The sequence below is a fragment of the Lissotriton helveticus genome, chromosome 7 (assembly GCF_964261635.1).
Source record: "Lissotriton helveticus chromosome 7, aLisHel1.1, whole genome shotgun sequence".
Lineage (NCBI taxonomy): Eukaryota > Metazoa > Chordata > Amphibia > Caudata > Salamandridae > Lissotriton > Lissotriton helveticus.
The window spans coordinates 128,062,363-128,087,372 of NC_136068.1; the positions used below are offsets into that span (position 1 = coordinate 128,062,363).

General features: G+C 42.9%; 1 protein-coding gene across 1 annotated transcript in view; it reads left to right on the forward strand.

Moving 5' to 3' along the window:
* The window catches only part of STMN3 (stathmin 3), a 116,253-nt gene that overhangs the window by 83,190 nt on the left and 8,053 nt on the right, over window positions 1-25,010 (forward strand). The window contains exons 2-4 of the mRNA XM_078650436.1: window positions 7,426-7,521; window positions 16,944-17,119; window positions 19,700-19,891. Coding sequence (XP_078506562.1) covers window positions 7,426-7,521; window positions 16,944-17,119; window positions 19,700-19,891 — 464 coding nt within the window. The remainder of the gene's footprint in view (window positions 1-7,425; window positions 7,522-16,943; window positions 17,120-19,699; window positions 19,892-25,010) is intronic.

The following is a 25,010-nucleotide window of genomic DNA, read 5'->3' on the forward strand; positions in this document are numbered from 1 at the left end:
CGTTCAGCCCACCATCTTCTGCTTAACACCCCGTCTTTCAGACTGAAACGTCAGGGAGGGTGCAGTTTCTCTCATCTTGCTCCAAGATTTTGGAACTCCCTTCCTCTAGCTTTGAGAAGTTGCAACGATCTCCTCTGCTTTAGGAACTCTTTGAGGACATGTCTATTTGAGCAAGCGTACGCCTAGTATCCTGAACGCATCTGACTTCAGTAATCAGCGCCATGAAACCCTCGGGTGTACACGCGCTTAATAAATTCCTACTACTAACATAACATAACATAACATAGGACACACATGAGACTACTGTGTTGCACTGTGCATGGGGCCAGAGATCCTCTATCTGACATTGTGGGAGCAGGTTGAGCCTACAAGTACCTACACATGCCTAGCATCATGTACATATCTGACTGACAGATTTGTAGGGTGCATACAACGATTCACTATGGTATAACAATATAGACTTATATTTGTATGTTCATCTCGTATAATTCAAATTACGTTTTATTCTTATGACAAGTAATGATACAACTTTTCAAAATGAAATATACGCCATGCAGAAAGATTTTTGGGGACAAAAATGGCTTGCTCAGGTTCCATTTTCAGCAAAAGCAATTACAACATAAGTGTGAGTGCTTAGCGCTGAAGTGCTCACAAGATGAAACAATACAAAAGAGTGAACATGTATATACAGAAAGAGCAGGCAAAAAAGAGCAGGGAGAATGGGATAAGGCCAAATGAACATTATTTCCTAGAGGGTTTATTTTAAGTTCTGGCCTCCATTATTTTCTACGGGGGTGGGTTGCAGTAGCTGTGAGTGGCTGTGGGTGGTGATAGACTTACTTCAAGGTTGGGGGGTAGTATATTTACACTTGTTGTTTGACCTTTGCACCTATAGTAAATTTAGGAGTGTAGGTTGTAAATAGCAATGGTCTTACTCTTTGGTGGGTGTGGGTTTGTATTACCATGTCCATCCCAAAACCCCAACAAAACACAACGGTAGGGGAGGACCTAGGGGAAGTTTAAAGACCAAGCTCTGGATACTATCCCCAGAAGAACTAATAAACAACAAAGGTACCAGAGGGTCTTGAAATGAAAATGCCCATAAGTAAAGAAAGACTAACCAAGGAACCACAATTTCACACAGATAGTGTCACAGAGAGCTCTCCAAGGATGAAGAAAAATACCCATCAGTCACCATTCGGATCCGCCCTTCATCATTTGGGATTTTATCCGTACCACCCGTCAGAGGTTGTTAATGCTCTACTGGGAGGTCAACCCGGTGGTAGGGGGTGCCTTCCAACAGTGTTAGAGACGACAGTGTGGAGTCAACATGACCACACTTACCATAGGCTGTCTTCATAAATAGTCAGCTTAAGGTTACATTGTTTTTAACATTGGTATGGCAAGCACACTTGGAATAAACTTTTGTTAAGTGCTTTTTCAAAACCAATTTTAAACACACTTTTTCTTGGTTTCTTTTTTTCCCACACCTTTTTGGCACTGCACACCCCAGTCCCACTTTTTTGGCCACTTACTAACATCTAGTGGTACTCCACACTGTCGTCTCTAACACTGTTGGAAGGCACCCCCTACCACCGGGTTGACCTCCCAGTAGAGCATTAACAACCTCTGACGGGTGGTACGGATAAAATCCCAAATGATGAAGGGCGGATCCGAATGGTGACTGATGGGTATTTTTCTTCATCCTTGGAGAGCTCTCTGTGACACTATCTGTGTGAAATTGTGGTTCCTTGGTTAGTCTTTCTTTACTTATGGGCATTTTCATTTCAAGACCCTCTGGTACCTTTGTTGTTTATTACATCCCAAAACCCCTCCTTGCATTTCCTTAAACCCCACCCTTTTTTGAGGAATTAGTCCTTATTTCCCTGCCATTCACCCTGGACCATCCCACATTTACACCTAATATGTATACTTACGTGTGCGGAGATCTACGTCACTTTGGCAGAGATCTGCACATAGCAAAGGTTGGAGAGGCGGAAGTCTCCACAGACAGGTTTGTGCATAGAATTTTGTAGTACACAAAGTAGTACTGTGGTGGTACTTCACATAGGACAAAATGAAGCATGTGAATAGGCCCAACAGGATGTATGACGTTTCAACGCATGCTTTTACCACGCATGCCTTTACAACGCAGGTTTTACAACACAAGTCGTTACAACGACTTGCGTTAGGGGGCACTGGATAGTGAATAGTTTAATTTACTATTCCAACTCCAGTCCCCGTGGATAGTAGGGAAGGTGTTGGATAGTAAATTAAACTATTCCCTATCCTAGAGCGCCCCCCAGCGCAATGCGTTGTAATAACTTGCATTGTAAAAGTTGCGTCGTAATGGTAGTGCGTGGTAAAAGTTGCGTTGTAAAGGATGTTCCCCGGCCCAACATGTTTCGTTTTCCAGTACAATGTTACTATGACTCTCTTGGAAGTCAAATAACTGTCAATGTGCTTGCAGTTCCAGACTAAAGTTTTACAGTGACTCACAAGTAAACGATTGAATGTGATTGACAAGATGTAAATATTCTTACTTAGTAGTGTGACAGTCTACAAGAGCAGTAACCATGGTGGGAGTTCTATGAACATGGGTTTCACCTCATTACTTCTTGTCAGTTCCGGGTGCTCAGTTGAGAGTTCGGCACAGCGGCAGATGCCAGGGTTGTTGTTAATGTTCATGATGGTCATGCGAATGTATGACGGTATTCCGCATGCGTTCAGGATGCATGCGTTCAGAACGCCGTCTTTAGTACAAACGCATCTTTAGGACGCATTTGTTCAGCACGCAAGTCATTTTAACAACTTGCCTTAGGGGGGTTTGTAGTGTTCTTGTCTTAGAATAAGAACTAGCCCCATGTTCCTAGGTTACTAGAATTGGAACATGGAACCTACAGAACTTGATGTGGGGTAGAATGTAAGCAACTGATCATTTGACAGTTGCAGGAGTTGATGCTGGATGGGGTCGTTACTTCTGAACTGAAATAAACCTACTTTGGTTTCACAAGCGATGTCTTCTATCTCTACCTGGTTTGAGAAGGTGATCTTTTACAGGGTGCTCGATGTTGGAATAGTTTAACTTACTATTCCAACTCCAGTCTGTGCATCAGTAGGGAAGGTGTTGGACTTTAAATCCAACACCATTCCACCAATACGCCAGCCTAAAAGCAAGTCGTCGTTACGACTTTCGTGCTGAATGAATGCGTACTAATGCCTTGCTCATTCTATCGCTAGCGCTGTGTTGGCACAGCATGATTCCTAATTCTTCCGAAAGGAGGTTTCCCGGCCACGCTTTGTACAATGTTAGTGTGAATGTCTTATGATGATACATTGTGGGTTGCCCGGAGGAGATGCAGTGCAAACACAAAGCACAAGCTTAGGGGGTCATCCAGAGAGGTGAAAATAACAGTTCTTTTTACCTCCTCCTGCATCTGTAACAATCACCACCAATAAGTATTCTAGAATGTTCTTTGTTTGATGATGTCTGCTTCAGTTTTGATACACATTGTGACATCATTCACCGGATGCCCCCTTTAAAACTACAATATGTTGATCTATTCATTGTCTATCCTCGGGGGGAACAGCGTTTACAACGCAACTTTTACAACGCAGTACCTTTACCACGAAACTTTTACAACGCAAGTCGTTACAACGACTTGCGCTGGGGGGCGCTCTAGGATAGGGAATAGTTAATTTACTATCCAAAATATTCCCTACTATCCACGGGGACTGGAGTTGGAATAGTAAATTAAACTATTCACTATCCAGCACACCCCAACGCAAGTCGTTGTAACGACTTGCGTTGTGAAAGTTGCGTGGTAAAGGCATGCGTTGTAAAAGCATGCGTGGTAATGACATCCATCCATCCTCGCGCAAGTCGATGGCAGAATGCCGGTAGCTCATTTGGAGAGAGGACAATCTCAGAGCCAGCATCATCTTGAATCATTCCAATGGGAAAGGTTGATTGAATCATTTAAGATAAAACTTGGATCTCAAAATAAATCCATATCTTCAGGTCTAAAAGCAGAACGTTAGCTCCCAATTCCTGGTGCTCTGCAGCGTGCACCATAGGATCCGAAGTGAATGAATGCATGTGAGAAGGAGCTCAGATTGAATCTTAAGTGTGAAGGCATTTGAAACTCTAACTCCACCAAAATAGGTGCAAATGTCCAAAGTAATCATTCGCCAATAATTCAGAAAATGACATACTCTTGCCCCTACTTGGGTAACGTGTTGCATGCTGGCTGGCGGGTAACACTCTGATGTGGACATAAATTCCCATCAGCCTCTTGGGGGTTTGTACACAGGAGAATCAGAATCTCCTACAGTGGATTTTTACCAGGTTCCTGTTGTGATATCTGGCAACCGTGAGCAAAAAGAAGGTTTTCATTAAACTCATCGAGTCAGTGGCGGCGCAGTTTGAGGGTACTCGAGCCCAGATTTGCAACACTGCAGCATTTTAGCAAATGTGCAGAAGATCTGAGGAGTGATCACAGAGCAGGGTTATTATGATGTAGGATTTTTGTGATTGACCTTGTTGAAAATCTGGTACTCTTTGGGAACTACATGTTACAAGACGCCCATACACTTTCAGGTGCATTTATACAGACAACATGTAAATGTAAATTTGTAAAGCGCATTAGACCAAAAGCATCAAAGCGCTGTAACCAACAAGAGCACTCGGGGGAATCAACAATACAATTATATCTGTGAAAAAAGCCAATTTATCACATTCTTACGTATTGCAGAGTATGAAGTAATCCTGGCAATATGTACCGGGAGAGTGTCCCATAACTTAGCAGCTGCCACTGAACAAGCATTTGCAATGCAATAAGTCTCGCATTTGCGGGAGTTTAAGCTATTGGCATTGTGTAAATGACAATGCCTTTTATTTATCTGTTTTGATAATTAACACATGAATAAAAGGCATGGTCATTTACAATGCCAATAGCTCGAACTCTTGTAAATGCGAGACCTATTTCACTTTAAAGAAGCGCCCGCCATTGTCCTGGACTGCTTGGAAAGTAAAATTGGGCACGGCGAGCTGTGTGTTGCAGAAAAACAGGCCGTGCCTGCAGTAGGAAAAACTCATTAAAGAAAATAGTGCTTACACACTAAATAAGACATACTGTGTAACAACAGAAGTAAAAAAGCCAATTCTCATGGGAGGTTACGAATGAAGACAAGGAGGTACTATAGAGGGAAACACAAGCCTAATAATGAATCAGAAGCCAGCATTTACAAAGGACAATGACACAAGCCAATGAAAAATATGGGCAGAGAATGGGCGGAGCGTCAAGTCCATACTCGAATAGAGCATGTCTGGCAGAGCAGCATATGCGCTACCAAGGCTTGACCTAAAAAGCACGTACACCCCCATCTCGCCTTCCAAAAGTGAGGGATAAGAAGAAGATGTTATGTAATCTAGAGAAGTAGCAAATTTAAAGCTTTTCCAATTGTGGGCCTTGTCGTGAGAGTCCTATTAGAATTAAAAGGCCCACAGCTTCATCCCGGGACCCCTGTTATGCACCTGGTTCGAAATCTTCTGATCAATCGTAATTGAGCCCCCTGATTTATTGATACTAGTACGATTGGTAGCTCATGTGATGAAGAGGGAATGCTGAGGCAAACTTCAGCCAACCTGTAGAGGGCTCGTGTATCTGCTGCATTACAGGGTCCTTATAACTATGTAGGGTATTTAATTTACAAGAATCATTGTGATAGATGATTTCTATGTGGCTATTGAAAAGTGTGTATTGAATGTTTTACTGTAATCAGAATATGAGACACTTTATCTATTTTGTTGAGTCTTATTTGTAAATAACATAGAGATGTTTTTTTGTGGTAAACAACGTAAAACGTTCTCCTGAAGTGACGCATCTCCGATGATAGCGAACATAATCTCCCTTCATGCCGAAGAGCTCTTATCAAGGTACTTCGCTGCAACCAAGAAATGACTCGAGCTCCAATAATGACACTCAACTCCACCAAGTACCATTTAATTACTGAATGACGTTAGTTTTTGTTTGGGCGCCCTGCACCGCCTTTCCCTACTCCCAGTGCATCAGATGGTGTGTAAGGACAAGTAGATAATAAGCATGTGTATATCACCTTCTTGAAAACATTAGCAGACTTTAACCCATAAGGGTAGTCCAGACAGCGGCTAAGCTTAGGGCGAGCTCCTTACCCACAAGCCTCCTCATATCCTTTTTCATTGGAGATCTTAGTCTGTAGGAGATGGAACATGATTTTATTTAAACATTTAATATAATATTTGTAGTATTAAAGGCAGCCTGGAAATCACTGCTTTCATACCTTTGCCTCAGCTTTGACAGAAAACATCTGTCTTTTCACTTAAAGGATTTTAGAATGATGTACTTCTCTGTTTTCTTGGGTGTGGACAGGAGGCACTTCTCTTGCTTGAGAGCATGTGCAGTACCTGGAACGGTGACTCCCTGCATCCGCACTGTTACATTTCATAGCACAGTGACACTATGAGCTTGATTGCGCCCTTAAACAATGCTCAGCACTACTGCACTCTTATAGGGACCATCCAGCAAATAATGTTGTCACAATTCATGTCTCAAACCGAAGCAGACGTCATCGAACAAAGGAACATTCAAGAATACCTATTGTCGTTCAGCGTTAAGGATGCAGAACTGGGGGAAAAGCAGTGCTCAATTTGTGCCAGTGACTGCCAGTTCTCAGCACCGGCACTTATTTATGAACACCGGCACTTGTTTATGAGAGTACAACGCATGGTGGCAGTCTCAGTTTACTTTTTGTTTAGCACAGCATGCATGGTTAGCAATTAAAAGTATTACAAAATGATAAAACTCTCACATCCAAGCCATAACTAGAGCTTTGTTTGACCTGTAATAGTGCAAAACATCACACTTGTTCAAGTGTGATAGTCAGTTTGTAATGCTGGCACTGCCAGTTGCAGGAGTTTTGAGTGATGCTGACTGTTGTGGAATACCTTGGGCATGGCACTTATATTGTTTCAAATTGAGCACTAGCCCCTAAATGAAGTGTTTTTCCCCACACTGAATGACACCTTCGAGGCACCCCTTTATTCCAAGCCGGAACTCTGCAAGTCAAAAATATAAAGTGGATAGGAAGTGTCTGTCTAAACTGTCTTTCAAAGCAGGATGAGTATCATAAGAGCAACAACCTCAATCTTGCTGCCCATCCTTCCTTGAATATTTAGCTGGCTTTCGCTCTTATAGCAAATGTGGAAAGACATTTCCCTTGGATGCTGGATCAGGTATGAATCTGGCCTGTGTAGTGTTGATGCAGCAGGTCTGTACACTCCCTTTATTCACACTCCATACGCTACTTGGTAATTTCTTCCTTGGGAGTTTGATGCTGTCTACAACAGTCTGTCTTTTGTCTGAACTGTCAATATTTCCTTTACAGCCTACAAGGAGAAAATGAAGGAACTCTCAATGCTGTCATTGATCTGCTCCTGTTTCTACTCCCAGCCGCACCCAAACACTGTCTACGAGTATGAAGGTGAGTGGCAGAGGACAGCATGCATCTTGGGGTTCAAGTAAGCCTTCAGTAAACAGGAGTGTTGGTCTAAAGTTAGCATGCCATACATAGGCCACATCTCCTGCTAATTCAGGGTAAAGTATTCTGTTACAACCTCTAAACAACTGGTCTAATATATACCCTTGCTCTTCGCTGGGTAGTGGACCAATGACAAAGCATCCCTTTGGAAGTCATGTGAGTGGAACATTCAGGCTAGCAACACATTTCACCATGAAAACAATTGATCAGGTCCACAGAGCATGCTTACAATAGAAATGTAAAGTTTAATATTATCTAAGTCCTCAATTTGAAAAAAAGCATGCCACTAATTTACACATCAATACCTTAGTTGTATATTGTCTGGCTGTTTGCTGGTTTTGATAGCAAAATGTACCAAAGGCAATACTGCCTGGAAATTAGGCTGATGGCTCTATTGGTGTCTATGTCTCAAAATAGGGCTCAAATCCAATCCACAGGAGCAACAGAGATCAGAGGGTGGTGGATAATATCTAGCACAGGTACTTAGGACCATTTAGGTACATGACTCTGACCAGACCAACAGAACTCTGTATGCACACGCTTTATGTACCGCAAATTGCTTTCTTTCATATGCACTGACTGCTAGATAGATTGTTGTTACAATAATCACTTCCAGTTGAGTTGTGTTGTTCTGTCATTATTTTTTTTCATGCTTTATAAACCAAAACTTTATATCTGAATGGGTTGGCCCTAGAGACGACAACTAGAAAGGGCTTGATATATAGAACAACAAATTGTCTAGTCATCACATTTATCACTGACAGTAATTCGAACAACAAACCATGAACCAGTTCCTTTGGTCTGGAGTATTTATTTCCTCATTTTTTCATTATTTCAAAACTAAGTCATTTGTTTTTTTAAATGTTCAGAACAAGGGGAACAAAATGATCTCAACAACTCATATTGTGAAAAACAAACTTACAAAAAACACGTTACATATACCAAGAAATAAACAGTCATGATTTCAACAAAGAAAGAGCAACCAATATAGTAATTCATTAACCACTATACATTGATTGAAAGGTTGCTGCCAGCGGGGACACTATTTGAACTCTTGGGGATAGTCTTGTTTAAACTAGCAGCTATTCTCCAAGAGGGATTCAAATCTGGTGAGTGTATCCAACTGGTTGAAAAGGGCTGACGCGTTTCGAGCCCCAACACGTTTCTTGGGGTTCTCTTCAGGGCAGTGACTGGATGTAATCTGTTATTTGAGATTCGGGGGGCCCACCTCGCTAAACAATAAAGGTATGGAAATCTAGCTTTCTGCTGTTTGGCAGCAGAGATGAAAGCTCATTGCAAGGGGTTTGCCCAAGTCTACTGGTTTCCGGATACTTAGAAGATAGGCAATGAACAACAAATGGGAGACTACAAACATTTTGAGAGGGGGGAATACTCCATAAGATTAGTGATAAATAATCACACCAACTAGACCCCAAAAATTGTAATACTCCTACACTATTTTGAAGCTTGAATGGTAAAAAGATCAGCAGAAGCCATAGTAAATAATACTCCACTCCCCCTTTCCTTTCCTTTCTCTGTCGAAGCATATTGACGTCTAGCAAAAAACTGATTGTCCTGAGAGTCATGCCAAAAAGAAGAGACAAAATAAGAACAGAGACACGCCCTCCTTTACTGAGAAATGCTCGAGGAAAATAACACTCCTAAATAAAGTGGGACATTCAAGCAACACCCACATCCCAAATCATCATAGGTAAACCCAAGTCCACTAACAGACACTGAAATGTGCCAACCAGTCAGCACTAAGGCATTTTTAGAAATACTGACCACATCCAGGAATGACGACAGTCCAATGACTCTGACTGGCGGGCACAACTGACAGCAACTTTAACCATATTCTTCCGGCCATACAGGAGGCAAAAGCTGCAAAAGAGCATAAAACAGATGCAGTAGCAATCAAGGTCAGCCTCCTACAAACCGACCGACACAAACTGGCAGAGAGTCATGGAAACAGAAACTAAACTATCCATATTGACTCAGAAAGAGGATTAATTGTGTCAACGAATACAAGACATGCAAGAAAGAGCAAGATTTTTTGAATACAGAACAAAAGATGCAGAGGGAAGCTCAAGATAAAATAATATCGGGATCATGGGATTAGCAGAAAAAATGGTACATCAATGAAGCTTTTCCTGGTAGACTGGCTAATAAAAAAACTTTACTTCTCTACATTTTTGCAATAGAATAGGGCCCCAAGTTCGCCCTCCACCACTTTGGGGTCGGCTAGTCCCAATTATAAAGAGAATATTGAATAACCGAGATGTGATTGCTTTAAGAGCGAGACAAAAAAAGGTCTCTCGTATATAAAAATGCCTCCATTCTGGACTACTCTCTTGCAGTACAAATGCCTGGGGCAATATTCTTGAGATATTGAGAAAACTGCAAGCCCAAGGTATTAAGTGCATGCCACTATTTCGAGCAAAGCTAAAAGTAATAACAGACAAATAAGCAAATTCTTCACGGATGCAATAGTGGCAAATGAATGGAGAAAAACCTTTACCAACAGCGAACAGGAAAAAGTCCAGAGAGAGTGAAACTGGTGGACAATAGCCGAGTGAAAAACCTGTCAAAGTAAACCAAAGAAACCTACTGCTCACCAGATTGCTGCCAACAAGGAGGAAGCACTGAAAATTCACAGAGCAAATCACTGAATGCTAAGGGAAATACCAAGCAGAGCCAAGAATCTTCTTAGGAAGCGCACTAAGGAACATGATTATAGTTTACAGGACTCAAAAGCCCTGCTGTGGCACCCAGAGCAACAAATAAACTGGAAAATTAGACAGATGAGGTAACATCACCAGTATTTGAGCTTGATAAATCACCTACACAAAACAAATTATTAGAAACTAGCAGCCCGTCCCGACGTTGTCCGGGCATGAAAGCAGAATGTCTTCAATGGTTCGGGTAGGTAATAATACTGTATTTCAAAACCTTAACACGCTTTAGCCGCGAACGTGTTTTTATTTTAAAACCTTAACATGCTCCAGCCGCGAACGTGTTTGTCCGCTGTAGCTGATGCCACTGCAATATGTACCTTAACACGCTCCAGCCGCGACCGCGTTTGTCTGCTGTAGCCGAACCACTGCAATATGCGAACTGTGTCCGCTCCAGCCGCGAACGTTTTTTTCCGCTCCAGCCGACGCGTGTGCTCGCTCCATCCCCGAACGTGTTTGTCCGCTCCAGCCTACGCCACTTAGACGCACAACATCCCGTCAACATCCAACGCCCACAACAATGCTGAAGGACACGCCCACTCGTATTGGAACGCTAGTCCCACACAGAACGCTTCTCGCAAGCTGTATAATCCCGCAGTATTTTGCCGACAGCACAACGCACACGCCCACAACGGACTACTTTGCACAAAACGTTCTTTTCCCCTTCTAATGCATATTTTGGGCTGCTGTATAGCCTACGTCCATCTGCTGATACTGTCGTTTGCAATGCTGTATTGGGTGTTCCGATTGGCGCTGTGGCTCCGGAGTTTACCCGCCTCAAAGGTTTGGGCTCTCTCTTTATTATATTAACTAGCAGCCCGTCCCAACATTGTCCGGGTATGAAATAGAATGTGTGTAATGTGTGTATTTGGCAAGGGCAATTTATTTTAAAATCTCGCGGTAAACAACATTTTTTGTTTCATTAGAATAGGGACGGAGAAGGCCCAGCTGTAGCCCTGGTTGATGTTAGCAGGCACGTGTAATTGGTGTAGTGATCCGCCGCCTGAGCCCGGCTACAGCCCTGGTTGATGTTAGCAGGCGCGTGTAATGTCGTTGAATGAGAGAGTTATCAGCCGCGGGTAAATCCGTTTAATGAGAGAGTTGAGTGACAGCGAGTAGGAGAGGCCGCAGTAATTGTCCCCGCAGACATGCTCATTTGCGTGTTCCCCCGCTTGAGGCCCAGATGCAGGCCTGTTTGATGTTAGCAGGCGCGTGTTCCCCCGCTTGAGGCCCAGCTGCAGCCCTGGTTGATGTTATCAGGCGCGCGTAATTAGTGTACTGATCCGCCGCCTGAGCCCGGCTAGAGCCCTGGTTAATGGTAGCAGGCACGTGTAATTTCATTGAATGAGAGAGTTCAGTAACAGCGCGCAGGAGAGGCTGCAGTAACGTTACTTACCAGGCCTCCAGGTGAACGCGTTTGTCTCGCCCCCAGCACACGGCCACAGCAGACGATCTTCTGATTAATTTACGACCCACATGGCATGAAGGGCGGAACGTAGCACATTCCCCCAGCGTGCCCCTTGATGCGGCGCAATTGCGTTCACATGGCATGAAGGCCGGACACACGCCCCCAGCGTTTCACACCCCCAGCATGCCCCTTGATGCGCAGCAACGTAATTGGCGCTTGTATGTACGACTGACATGCCATGAAGGGCGGACACACGCCCCCAGCGTTTGTCATGCCCCCAGCGTTTGTCACGCCCCCAGCACACGCTCACAGCCCACGATGTGATGGCCGTACCACATGCCCCCAGCGTTAGTCACGGCCCCAGCCCACGCCCACAGCACAACGCAGACACGCCCACAAGGGACTACTTTGCTGGCACAGTTCTTTTACCTTTTAAATGTATAGAGTAGTTGGCCTAACGGCTAAGGCGCTCGACCTCGGAACTGGGGATCTGGGTTCGAGTCTTGGTAATGACGCCAAACATCCTGTGATTCTGGGCAAATCACTTAATCTCCCCGTGCCTAACAAAAATGAATGTGTGTCCTCATGTAACGTAACTGGTGCTATGTAAAGCGCTCTGATACCTGATTCAGTTCGGGTCAAGTTTGCGCTATATAAAACTCTGCAAAAAAAAAAATATATATATGGTGGCCGTCTGCATAGTCTATGTCCTTCTGCTGCAACTGCCCTTTCCAACGCTGTATTGGGTGTTGTGAATGGTGCTGTGGTTACTGAGATTACCGCCTCAAAGGTTTGGGCTCTCTCTTTATAATATTAGTATGGATATAGATGTTAGAACTAGAAGTGAAACCAGGACGATCATGCAACTTAATGCTGAAAATGCTGAGCTGAGCTCAAAGACTGTGGGCCTAGGAGCCTTTGCCCCTCTTCCTCTCTGATACAGAGTACAGCAAATTCAAAAGTTATTGAATTCCACAGAGTTGAAGTAGGGAAATCAATTGTTATGGTTGAAAATGGGCAGGGAAATGTTGAGTGCCTTTGTGTTTGTTTCCTGGTCTGGGGTGGAGGACTGATGATAAACTATATATTTTGCCACAATAGGTACACAGTAATAGCGTGCACTACAGAGAGTACGATCTCATTCCGCGCCCCGACAGAACATTTTTGCAATCAATAGACGCTAATTTAATCTAATTAATGACTTGAGGATCTAAATATAATATCATAATGGGGACATGAATTATAACTCCAGGTCCTAAAGTTCAAGCGTAACTGAAATTCAAATTTGTCCAGGTAGCCATCTTTCAGCAGACCCATATTACAGGGGAACAAGGAATAACAACAAGTGCACTCAACTTACACTAGGTGGGGTATAGCTATGGATCAAATTAGGCTGCAGTTCTAATACATAAGCCATAAAACAGACACAGAAGGTAGATATGTATGGATCACAGGTAAGCTACCTGGGAGCCCTTACTATTGGTCATCCTATACACCCCGATAATATGTCCCATACAATATCTGCATAAACTTTGGCCAGTGCTCCAGCCCTGTTGGAGGAATGTATGATGGCAACTCACATGTGTTTCTTCACAACGCTGTCATTAGAACAAGTGTGTTGTTACGACACGTTCCTTTAGCACACACGTCATTACAATGACTTGCCTCAGAGGGGCGCTGGACTTTGGAATAGTTTCATTTACTATTCCAACTCCAGTCTGTGGAACAGTAGGGAAGGTGTTGTACTTTAAATCCAACACCACTCTACCAATGAGCCCCCCTAAAGCAAGTCGTTGTAATGACTTGAGTACTAAACAAATGCATGGTAACAACATGCTTGTTCTATTGCCGGAGCTGTAAAGCCACAGCGTAATTCCAGCTTCATTTTAAAGGACATTTCCCCTGGTAGAGTATGGAGAGCCCCCCAAACTGGAAACACTCAAAGCTGGAGCAGCAGATGACATCACAATGTGGATGACGAACTAGAACATAAGAGAAACCTGGACAAATACCCACCCTTATGCGGGGGAATACTCATAGTTCTCACTTCTACATAATCTTCACATAAACCTGGACATGTTAATCTCATCCACACATGAGTGCTATGGAGACAACAATACAGTACCACTGTCAGATAACTCTCCACTATTATACACCAAGGCCTGGAGAAAACTGCAAACTCCTATATCGACATGGGAGCTGTAGCCCTAGCTCTGGATCATGATCAGAGAGGCCATGAGACATTACTTTACCAATAACAAAACTTTAAAAGACATTAGAACAACATGGGAGCCCTTTATTGTAGTAAGGGGGATGCAATTGAACACAGGATACGTGCTTACGCCTGTATTAACAAGGTATTACAATCTCTCAAAGACACAGTGAGGATACAAAATAAGCAGTTAGAAGGCTATACAACTACTAAAGTGGAATTGCTACTCACAAGGAAACAATACTCTGAAACTAAAGAAAGTTTGAGGTGCTCAAACATTAGAGAATACAGAAATAATACACATGCAGAAGGCAGTGATGGCCGGTGGAGGTAAGAGCGGTGGGGTGGGTGGGGGGGGAGTCGACAGACGACAACGAGGGAAAATAACATTAACAAAAAAGAAAAACACTTACCTTGCGCTCGCCACATCGCTGTCGGTGATGTGGTAAGTGCACGGTAAGTGTTTTATTTTTTCTTTAACTTTATTTTCCCTCGTCGTCATCTGTCAACTCCCCGCCCCCACCCGCCCCACTGCTCTTAGCTGCACTGGCTGTCACTGGCAGAAGGGACAAAACAGGCAAGCCAATTACTCTAACTGTATGAACCATCACAAATAGCAAGTGTTTTTCCTAAACCATTAGAGCAGCCCTGGAAGTGGTCTTCCTCAAACCAGATCGAGATACACTAGACATGACTTCATACCGTCCGCTCTCCATGCTTAGCACAGCCAGTGAACTATTGAGCAAGATCCTGGCTATGCACTACTCAGTACCTGGGTACTCAAAGTATTACCAAAGTTGTTTCGTCTTGATAAGTCAGGATTTATACCACAACAAACATCCTACAATCTAAGGTAACTATTTCATATAACATGAATAATCGTCTCTCATCGCCCCCATTGATATGGCGAAAGCATTTGAGGCTGCCAGCTGGCATTAGGTTTTGATGCGCAAGATATAAATGGCTTGAATCCCTATACGGCGCAGCATCAGCTAGAGTACGAACGGGCATGACTATATCAAATTTGTGTAAAGTGGGAATGGGCACCGGCAGGGATGCCCATTATCCCCACTAATCTTTGCACATGCGATAACTGGACCTCTAGACTTCTGTGAAGAGGACAAGAATGAAAGGGGATTTGACACACAAATATCAATGTATGCAGATGACATTCAGTTATACTACTCAAACCCAGCTGAGGAACTAGAACTGACACTCAGTCTGCTTTTAAGATTTGGCAAAATTTCAGGACTACATATGAACAGATTTAAATCATGCTTATTTCCACTTGCAGTAACTAGGAGCAAGGAAGTCAATTGGTCAGAGGTAGGCATCAATAAACTAGTAGACTATACGAAGCTGAAAAGAATACCTTTGGAGACCGTAGAGAGGATTAATTATCAGCAGAAGCGTTTTTGACTCATAATAGACTGACACATGCCCTACAGCAGGCCTGGAACTCATATACCGATGAACCACCCATAGACAAGACCCAACAAAAACTTCTTACAGTAGGAAAAAGCTTCAAAGTGGTGACCACAAATATACAAAAAACACTAAGGAATGGTTCCCAGCTCCTAACAATCTAGCTAGACCTCTCTGGGAAATGCTTCTGAATAAGATATTTACAGACAAAGACGGACAGTAGTAGTGTGGCTCACTGGTTAGAGGCAGCAGGCCTGAGAGCAGAAGTCAGCCCGGGACCAGGGTTCAATTCCCGACGCGGCAGGGTCGTGGACCTTGGTCAGCGGACTTGATAATTCTCGCTTCGGTGCTTACTCTAATCAGGGGTTCCACTCGGCAACTCTGGGCATTAGCTTGCCTAATCTCCACAACGGCCCCACCAATTCCGGGAATGCCTGGCTCCACCTTGGGGATTCCCAGCAAGGGACCATCCCACAGGGAAAGCCAGGACGGGTTCCCCAGAGTTATACAGCGCCGGGACGCCCCGTTGCTGGGGCAGCTGTGCGCTTTACAAGTATACTACATTTACATTTACATTTACATGAATAAAACATTCCACAAAATGGTGTGCCTTCTGTGAATACCAAATGTAGTAAGTTTAGGATTTTGTCTCAGATTAGTTCTGTGAATCGGGCCCTTACATCCCAGTTATCCAGATGCTCCGTTAGATGTGGAGGGGGGAAGCCTCCTTCCTCCATTTGGTATGGTCATATAATAAACTGGCAGAGTCCTGGACAAACGTAACTACCACACTAAATGAGCTAACAGACAGAAGGAATTGAAACAACCCCTTTATTAGGAGCCATGCCAAGACAACAAAAAAACAAACATTAAGTGTCAATACATAGACTTGTAACTAATCCTAGCAAAGCGCCAGAACTCAAGGGACTTTAAATTGCCTAGGCCCTTCACGGTAACAAGTGCAAAGTGAAAACAGAGAAATGGGTTGAGGCAGGGGTCAAGACAATCAGAAGCACAAGTAAGAATCTAAGAATCACAGACCCCGTATAGGCATGGGATGCATTGTTGATACAGTGCCCGCCAAAGGAGACTTCCTACCGCTGCAGTCAACAGAAACGAGGAATAGGAGACAGATATGAATGCCACGGCACAGAATCACACATGAAGGGACAATCATACTGCAAAGGTCCAATGACATAACTCACAGGGGAAAATATAGATATGGACTTCAGACAATACTCCAGGAGACATGCTACCTTGAGAAAGGATCATAAGGCACTTGTGAACTGAGTACTAGAGACTCAGACTAAAGCATAAAGAACTAAGGAGATGAGGGGTGAAACTAGAGAAGTTGGCATAATATATTACTATTGACCAAATACAAAAAACTGTGCATGCACAAGAAGATCATTACCTGAAATAGTTAGGTGAAAATATAAAAAGTCACATATATATAAGAAAAGTATGATATAATGGTTAAAAAAAATGTTAATAGACACATTGTTAAAAAGGGATTTTAGCTGCATCAAGAGAATCTGGCACATGTGTGTCATGTCAGACAGAAGTAACCATGTTCTCTTTCAAACAGATATGGAGGTGAAGGAGCTTGGCAAGCGGGCATCAGGGCAGAGTTTCGAAGTAATCTTGAAATCCCCCTCAGATCTCTCTCCTGAGAGCCCCCCACTTGCATCTCCCCCCAGGAAGAAGGATGTGTCTCTGGGGGAGGTGCAGAAGAGGCTGGAGGCTGCCGAAGAGAGGAGGAAGGTAACCAGGTTGCAATGTTTAAGATGGCACTACTGGTAGTGATGTGATATGTAACCATGAGCAACACAGGAACAAATGAGGGAGTGGAGGTGGAAGCCAGCATGTAAACAAAATAAAGTGCTGCTTGAGTGTGCAACCTCAAGAGAGTGTGACAAGGTTCAGACATGCTATGGGGTCTAATCATAACAGCACTGCAGAGCATGTAAAGTGGTACTCCTGTAATACCTCTTTACGGACACTTACATGCCTTTGTGAATCCGCCCCAAACACCTAAAATAGGAATATTCTAGGAATATACATATAGAGAGGTGCAAACAGAAAGACCTGAGCCCTCTTTGAACTTGTATCAATAGGGAGTTGGATGTTTTGGGCCTGATTCACAAAGGTTTGTAAGAGTACAGAAAAGAGTTCTCCATTAGTACTACTTGCACTCATAAAGGTATCTGTGAATCAGTCCCTATCATTTTAAAGGAACTAACCATACTGAAAGATGTTGGTTGTCAATATACTCAGGTGATCAGGTTCTTTAAAAAAGGAATGCCTTTTACAGGTTGATCTCTCACGTCTCCCAAGAAAATGTCATGGAGCTTGTTTTGGACACAATGATTTGTCATTGCCTTAGTTTCCCTTGTTTGAAGCCAGTGATGGTCCAGATAGTTTTGGAGAGCTCTCATCTTCTGACGTGCCAAAGGAAATCTCTGGATATTAGTTGCAGTGAGCCGAAGCGCTCTCAAAGCACCAGTGGAAGGTGCGTTGTCTTGTACTGAACCCATGGATTGTTTGCTTGAGGACCTCTATAGTAAGTGAGGCAGGACAGGCTATTCTGATAAAGTTGTCTAGAGCAGCTCCTATAAATGACACTCTCTGGCAAGCAGATAGGAGGATTTCTGTTGGCTAATGAAACATACCACATTGTGAAGAGTGTTGCACTACAGTCATAAATGGTGTAAGGCGGAGACAGTGCCTTCAATAGAGCTACAAATATTGGTAAAGATATACACCCTGCAGATGAACATAAGAGACCACTAAAGAGAACACTCTTTGGAACACTTGTAGACTTACTATGGAAAATGTTAGATATTGTGGTGACATATTCTTGATGGGGAAAAAAATATCCACATTGAAGACCCCCCCCCAATGCCTTTGCGGCAATACCATAAGAACTTGGAACCGGATGTCCATGAGAAAGTAATTCGCTTGTTGAACTTGGTTTAAATCGTACAGGCCAAGAAAGGGGCGGATGTCTGTGTGGTTGAGCACAAAGAAATACTGTGAGTAACATGTGAGACCTCTCCTACTTTTTAAAATAAAAACTGAACACCCAGGACAAAAAAAAGTGTTCAAATTTCGACTGAGATTTTATGTGATAAATTCCGACTGAGATTTTAGATATTTTTTAAAACATGGGGATGCTAGAGTATCTGTATCCTTGAGGGGCACAGCAAAAATAGTTTAAGTACGTACTATGAAAATTTGAGTTGGATCAAATTCCTGCTTAAAGTCAGTGGCTGTATCAGGGGCTCTCAGATGTCAAAGCTGAGCCTTGGAGGTTATTGTACAAATAAAAATACAGATGAAGATACACTAGAAAAGTGATACATAGTTACCAGTGGTTTTGAGCAGTAATCATTTCTTTTTTCACACCCTATTTCACTTGTTTTAATGATGGTCCATAGAAAAATACTCTTGCTGGGTATGGCCTGGCACAAGAAAGTGTACTGATACCACACACTGCCTAGGTGAAAGTAGAAAACTAAACTTATTTGGGTTACACACAGCATTCTCAATCAGCCCAAGAGACACAAGTTCCAAGATACACATAGAGGTACCCTTACAGGTCTTAGGATACTAAGATAGGCATACCTATACCCTGGAGAGAGCTAAACTCAACCTCTGCTGTAAGAAATCTAGAACAGTCTTTTACCCTTCTTGAGGGAAATAGCTATAGACACCTGATCAACACCAGAATACGCCAAAGACTGTTTGTGGAAGTTCCAAGAAAACAGATCTTCTCAGTGGTGCCTTACCAAAATTATCAAAGTGGAACAGACCACCCAATACCACATAGTCTAATGAAATGGTAATTTCTTAACTAGAGGGACTTGCACATGTGTGGACAAACAGAAACCCCTTTTTGAATAAGCAGTTGAAGGTTTTGCAACAGAAAAGCTCCCCTCACAATTGTATAGAAGGGCATAGATGGGAAGCATGTCTAGTCCTAAATCCCTCTTTTCTCTGTGTGATAGCTTCCACTTGGCATTGAAGTTCAGGGTTTCCTTCTCCACTGGTGATCCACGTATTAAAGTTATACACAACTTGGGTTTCTTGTCGATCGACGATACAAATGCAAACATTTCTGGCACTTCCCATATAGTCATCAAAAGGGCACCACATCCTGATGTAGTTTTCTGTATAACAAATCATCCTCTTACCCTGATGAAAAAAGGACTTCAGGGCTAAATAAACAGCAACATGACAAATAGTTTCCTCTGTGTTAGACAAATAATTGTGAATTCTGAATACAGAACCTATGCAATTTCACATGTTTAATCTAACCTCTAACCCGTATTATGGTTTCAGAGCCAGGAGGCCCAGGTGCTGAGGCAGCTGGCTGAGAAACGCGAGCATGAGAGGGAGGTGCTCCACAAGGCCATAGAAGACAACAACAACTTCAGCCGGATGGCTGAGGAGAAGCTGAACTACAAGATGGAGCTCAGCAAGGAGATCCGCGAAGCCCACATTGCAGCCCTGAGGGAACGACTTCGCGACAAGGCAAGATATACCTTCCTATTGTTTCCCACTTTCCTATCATAACCTGCCCCAAAACTTCTTATCTCATCCCACTGATGCATTAAATACTCTGTAATGTGATCTGATAGTTTTAAGAATCATGGGAACTAGTTTTTCACAGGGAAAGTCTTGTCACTTCTGACCAAACTGAATAGCTATGGTGGAATGAATTGGTGTCCACGGTTATACACGTATGACAGACGTTTATGTGCCAGTTCTCCTGGTGCTCATCAGAGTAGGAGGTGCTGCTACTCAAATTCCCCACAATTAGGAACACAAGTCAAATAACTAATGAGATGGGAGCACTTCCAAAGAAATTACCAAGCGTCTTGAGAGTACTTTCCCAATGGATCTGCTTTATTGATACTTATTTCTTACTCTTCGATCAGGATCTAGCCAACACTAGTTTAATGTGGAAGGATTATAGATTTTTGGTGAGTTTCTAAGGCTTGTGTCCCAGGGCAGGGGGGCTGCCTGTGGGTATATCAGGTTCTATTGGGATGCTCACAGGGGAGGATGCCAAGAGAGAGGTGGAGTCTTTAATTAGAGGCTTCAAAGAGGGCTTTATTTTTATATAGCAGCGTCTTTGCCGACTCGTGATCCTTTCTCTCGCGAACGCTGCAGGGTCGAAGGGTGGCTTCCTCTGTGAATCCAGCTTGCTTCACACTAGACCACGGGGCGGGTTCCGTCGCAGTTCCTCTCCGACTCCAAAGCGTGTAAAAAGGAGAGAGAGAGAAACCGTGTCAGACGGCAATACGAGACAACAAGGTTCAGAGGGACCGGGGGTGAAGGAAACCCGTGCAGCTGTGTTTTCTATGCACGCAGTGAGGGAGGTGCTCGTGAAGGGAAGGAAAGGGATGGTGGTGGGGAGTATTTACACAAGGCGCTAGTCAGTCCGGGGGGTGGACCCGGTTTCCTACCTAACCCGCTACGCAGCCCCGTACCTGTTGGAGCCACGCCCCTCCCGTGGGTGCGTGGTGGGGCGACTCGTGGATCCGGTGGCCTCCTGGCTTCGGGTCGATGTCTCCGCTCCCGGACTCTTGTCTACGCTCTCCTTCTCTTCCGTCTTCTCTGTTCGCCGATCTCGCTGCTCCTGTCTCCCTCTGGGAAACGCCGTCCGCTGTTTCCGGGGCCGGGCAGTCTTTTGAAGTTCCTTCGAGCGTGTTGCGGGGCGGGGCTACGTCTTCCCAAGTCGGGAAATTAAAGGGATCGCTGTCCTCCATCTCACTTGGCCAGCATGCTTCTCGCTCCTCGGTCCACGAGGGTTCAGGCGGCTGTTGAGAAGCAAAGGTATGGGGTAACAGGGGAGTGGAGTCCCACCAGTCACTGTGTTGTTCCTCTACTGGCAGCCTCACCCCGTCACAGCTTGTTATCATGATGTTCTTCAAACATAGGCTGACACAGAGGAAAAAAGAAAGGATACATATATTTAAACTCTTGTTTGTTACATAAATGGTCCACAGAGGTGGGACTATTTCTGAACACAAAACAGTCCATTTGAGCTTCGCTTCCTTTTATAGACCCCTTCTCAGCCAATATTTCTATTGAGATGCCTTAGGTAATTATGTAATCTTTAATTTCTGAGGGGTCTTGTCAAAATCTTGTTTCTGCAAGGATGGAGTGTCAAGCATATTATTCGGTGAAGAACATTTTGCATGACAGAACTGTGCCAGGCGGAACTATCCCTAGGAGAACTCTTCTGTTCTGGAAACCACGATGGTGCTCTATTCATCTGGAAAGTCTTTAATAGAAATCATCACAGGAGTTCCCTACAGGGCATGTCTTTCAGGTGCCCGTACGGTTACACCCTGTTGACTCTTTAGTAAATACCATAACACAAACAGATTCTCAAACTTAGCTCATCAATGTAATATTATATGTTTCTAAATTGATCCCCTTGACCTTTAGCTGGCACTTGAAAAAAGGGAGATGTAATGTTTTTTGCCAATGGAATAATCAAATGGAAAAAGTAGGTGTATTCCTGTACCGCGCGAAATCAGTCTAAAACAATTGGTCTTGAAAAGTGCATATCAGAGGAGGTGACAATAGAGGCCAAATATGTAGCTCACTACTTAGTGAGTTTTGTGAAATGAAGTAGTCTTTTTTCACAGGTAATTAGGGTTGGTGCTACCCAAGACCTTTTGATTTTAATAAAAAGATATGTATGATAAATTTACTTCTAGGGACCCTCAGCCAGCCCTTTTCATCGATTGGTCTGTTATTGTGTCATTCACATTTTTCTTCCATCCACTACACCATTCAGCAAGGGCTAATAGACCAGCCCATTTCAGCCACTGGATACCTTCACTGTGAGTGACGGCTTTTCACAAGGAGCACATCTACAGCTAAAAGTAGTTCCCTAAGGTGCCAGGGACTAACTATGTCAATGTGTGCTTTTTGAAACCAAAAACATTTTGGGCCAGATGTAGGTGGCCAACTAGCGAGCGCTAACGTTGAAATTCACAGAATTTCAGCATTTGCGATCGCTATTTGGCTGCAAACAATGTAGGTGAGTTTAAACCTACTAGCAAAATAAGGAATCGCAAAATTGCGATTCCTTATTTTGCTCTTGCATTTTAGGAATTGCGATTCCTTAAATGCAATGTAAGTAGCACAATAGAAAGTGCACTTTAGCCTTAAGGAATCGCTAATTACCACCAACTTCAAGTTGGTGGTAATTAGGGATTTCCATTAAAAAAGCACTTGCTTCCTTTTGTAAAGTGCCATGTGGCACCCTTTCATGCCCTTAGGGCATGTATGTGCGCCACATGTGCACACATGCACATTTCAGGGGTGCAACAGGGTGTCCTTTTGACACCCTGGCACCCTTGAAATAGCGCCCGCTATTTGCGATTCACTAATAGCAAATCGCAAATGGAGAATATCTTCCAATTCATTCCTATGGGCCTCCTAGTCATAGGAATGAATGGGTAGGTATTCCTTATTAGCGAATCTCAATTTGCGATTCGTTTTTAAGGAATATTAAGGATTCCTACCTACATTCAATTTTGTGAGTCCTTAATAGCGAATCGGTAAAATTTGTTGTTAAGGATTCACAAATTTGATTTTACCTACATCTGTCCCATAATTTCCTAGCCAATGTTTTTTTTTTTAGATTGATGAGGCCCAATCAGCTTCTCCAACAATAATTTTGTAAAAACCATGATGAAACAAAACAAGTATTGACAAAGCCAAAAGAATGGCTACCAACACCAGACCTATTGGCTTTGCCAATGCTTGTTTTGCTGCAGTATAGGCTATTTTAGGAAGCTGTATGGTATGTGGCTCATACATTGGTAATGACATGTTCTAGAGCCAGTTTCTACTTCTTCACAGTTTCTACTTCTTAACCCAGCTGCAAATCAGATGCAGCATTTAATTCAATAAGAACAAGAGTAAAAAATTGTCCATTAAGCTATGTCGTGAAGACAGCAAAATCCTTTCAATCTCCCAGTCGACAGGGCTTCGACGGAATATGCGAGATTATTTTTGTTGGTGGACTCAAGAAATCCGCTTCAAAAAACAGTTGAGAAGTTGGGGAGTTTGTCTCTTTTACACTGTTCACCAACCTTTGTACAATCAGAAGCCTCTCGAGATGAAGGAAGGCATCCAAAAATAGGAAAGAATTAATATAGTTAATTGGAGGGGCATTTTATAAATTGGTCAAATAAATAAAAAACATTCCTATTTAGTCGATTTTTTTTCAATTCACAAAAATGTTACCCTTTTGCTCTAGATATAGCAAATTGTCCTCTGTTAGCCTGATATTTCTTAAAAAGGTTAATGGCCTATTGTGGCTGTATGTGTGATTTTTCCTGTAAGAAGTACCTTCATGATTTTATGCTTCTTTGCCCTCTTCTTGAGAATATCTGGCAAAGGAAATTGACACCAATCTTGGGATAATCTAGGGATAAAACGTATTGGTGATCCAAAAATGGCTGTGCATTTTCTGTTGATCAACTTGATTTACCAAGTTATGAAAACATCGCAAACTAGAGTACCTTGAAAGGCAAAAGACATATGGTGGCCAGATGTCAATTAAGTAGCCTTAACATAGGGTCAATGGTTACAATTCACAGTTTTCAAGGTTGCTTTACAATGAAGGGGACTTTGAAATATTAGAACTTCTTTAAATTAATCTTGCTTTATGCACACATTACTTTAGTGCAAAGTATGTAGGATAAGTGATTTAATGAACTAGTAAAAAAATATATGTGGCCCAATAATAGAATGGAAGCATATCAGTGCCTTATTTTTATGTATGTCAGGAATATTTTAAAGCTTCATTTGTTTTTGCATATATTTTGATATTATCAGACAGCTTTTAAGACATTGAATGATTTTGGTATGAAATAGGTACAGATGTTGTTGCAAATTATTTTACTTCGTTTTTAGTGGGGTTTTATATTATTTTAAGAGGTATATGCTAGCTAGGTGTGACAGTGTATGGAAAGGTCATTTGGCCAGAAATATTATTTAAACTTGGTAACTGAACAATAAGTTGTGTTCATAGAGCCGATTGTTCAAAACCAACCTTAAAAACGATAGCTCACTTTACAACGGATATGTAAAAATATGCATACCGGGACATCTGAAACATACCATATCTATCCACAATTTCACCAAGAAGCTCTTGCTGTAATTGTGGATAGATTTGGTTTGATGGCAACATTCTAAATTTCTTTTGCATCCACTTAATTCTGATGTGAGGGTTCAGGATGGGGTTTAACACCTTTTTGGACACTTTTTTGAGGTATGGCTTAGCTTAAGACCTCATACCTTGAACTATTAACAAAGAGGGATTTGGGTCAGCTTTCTGCTGTTATGCGTCAGCAACCTTCAAGAGTTATTGAAATGTCTTTCACATTTGAATCAGCTCACAGGAGTATCACCCATGTTAATATATTGTGATCGGTGGGGAAGGAGTTGGTATCTGGGACACAGCTATCCCATAACTCAGGTTCTCAGGTGCCGGACCACTGAGGTAGCTGGTCAGTACCTCCACAGTATACCCTCCCTTACCCATCATGTGCCACATTGCTCATCGTGAGCTATTCTGCCTTGGGCACAAATTGCCGACAACTTTAATTTGTGCTGCCAC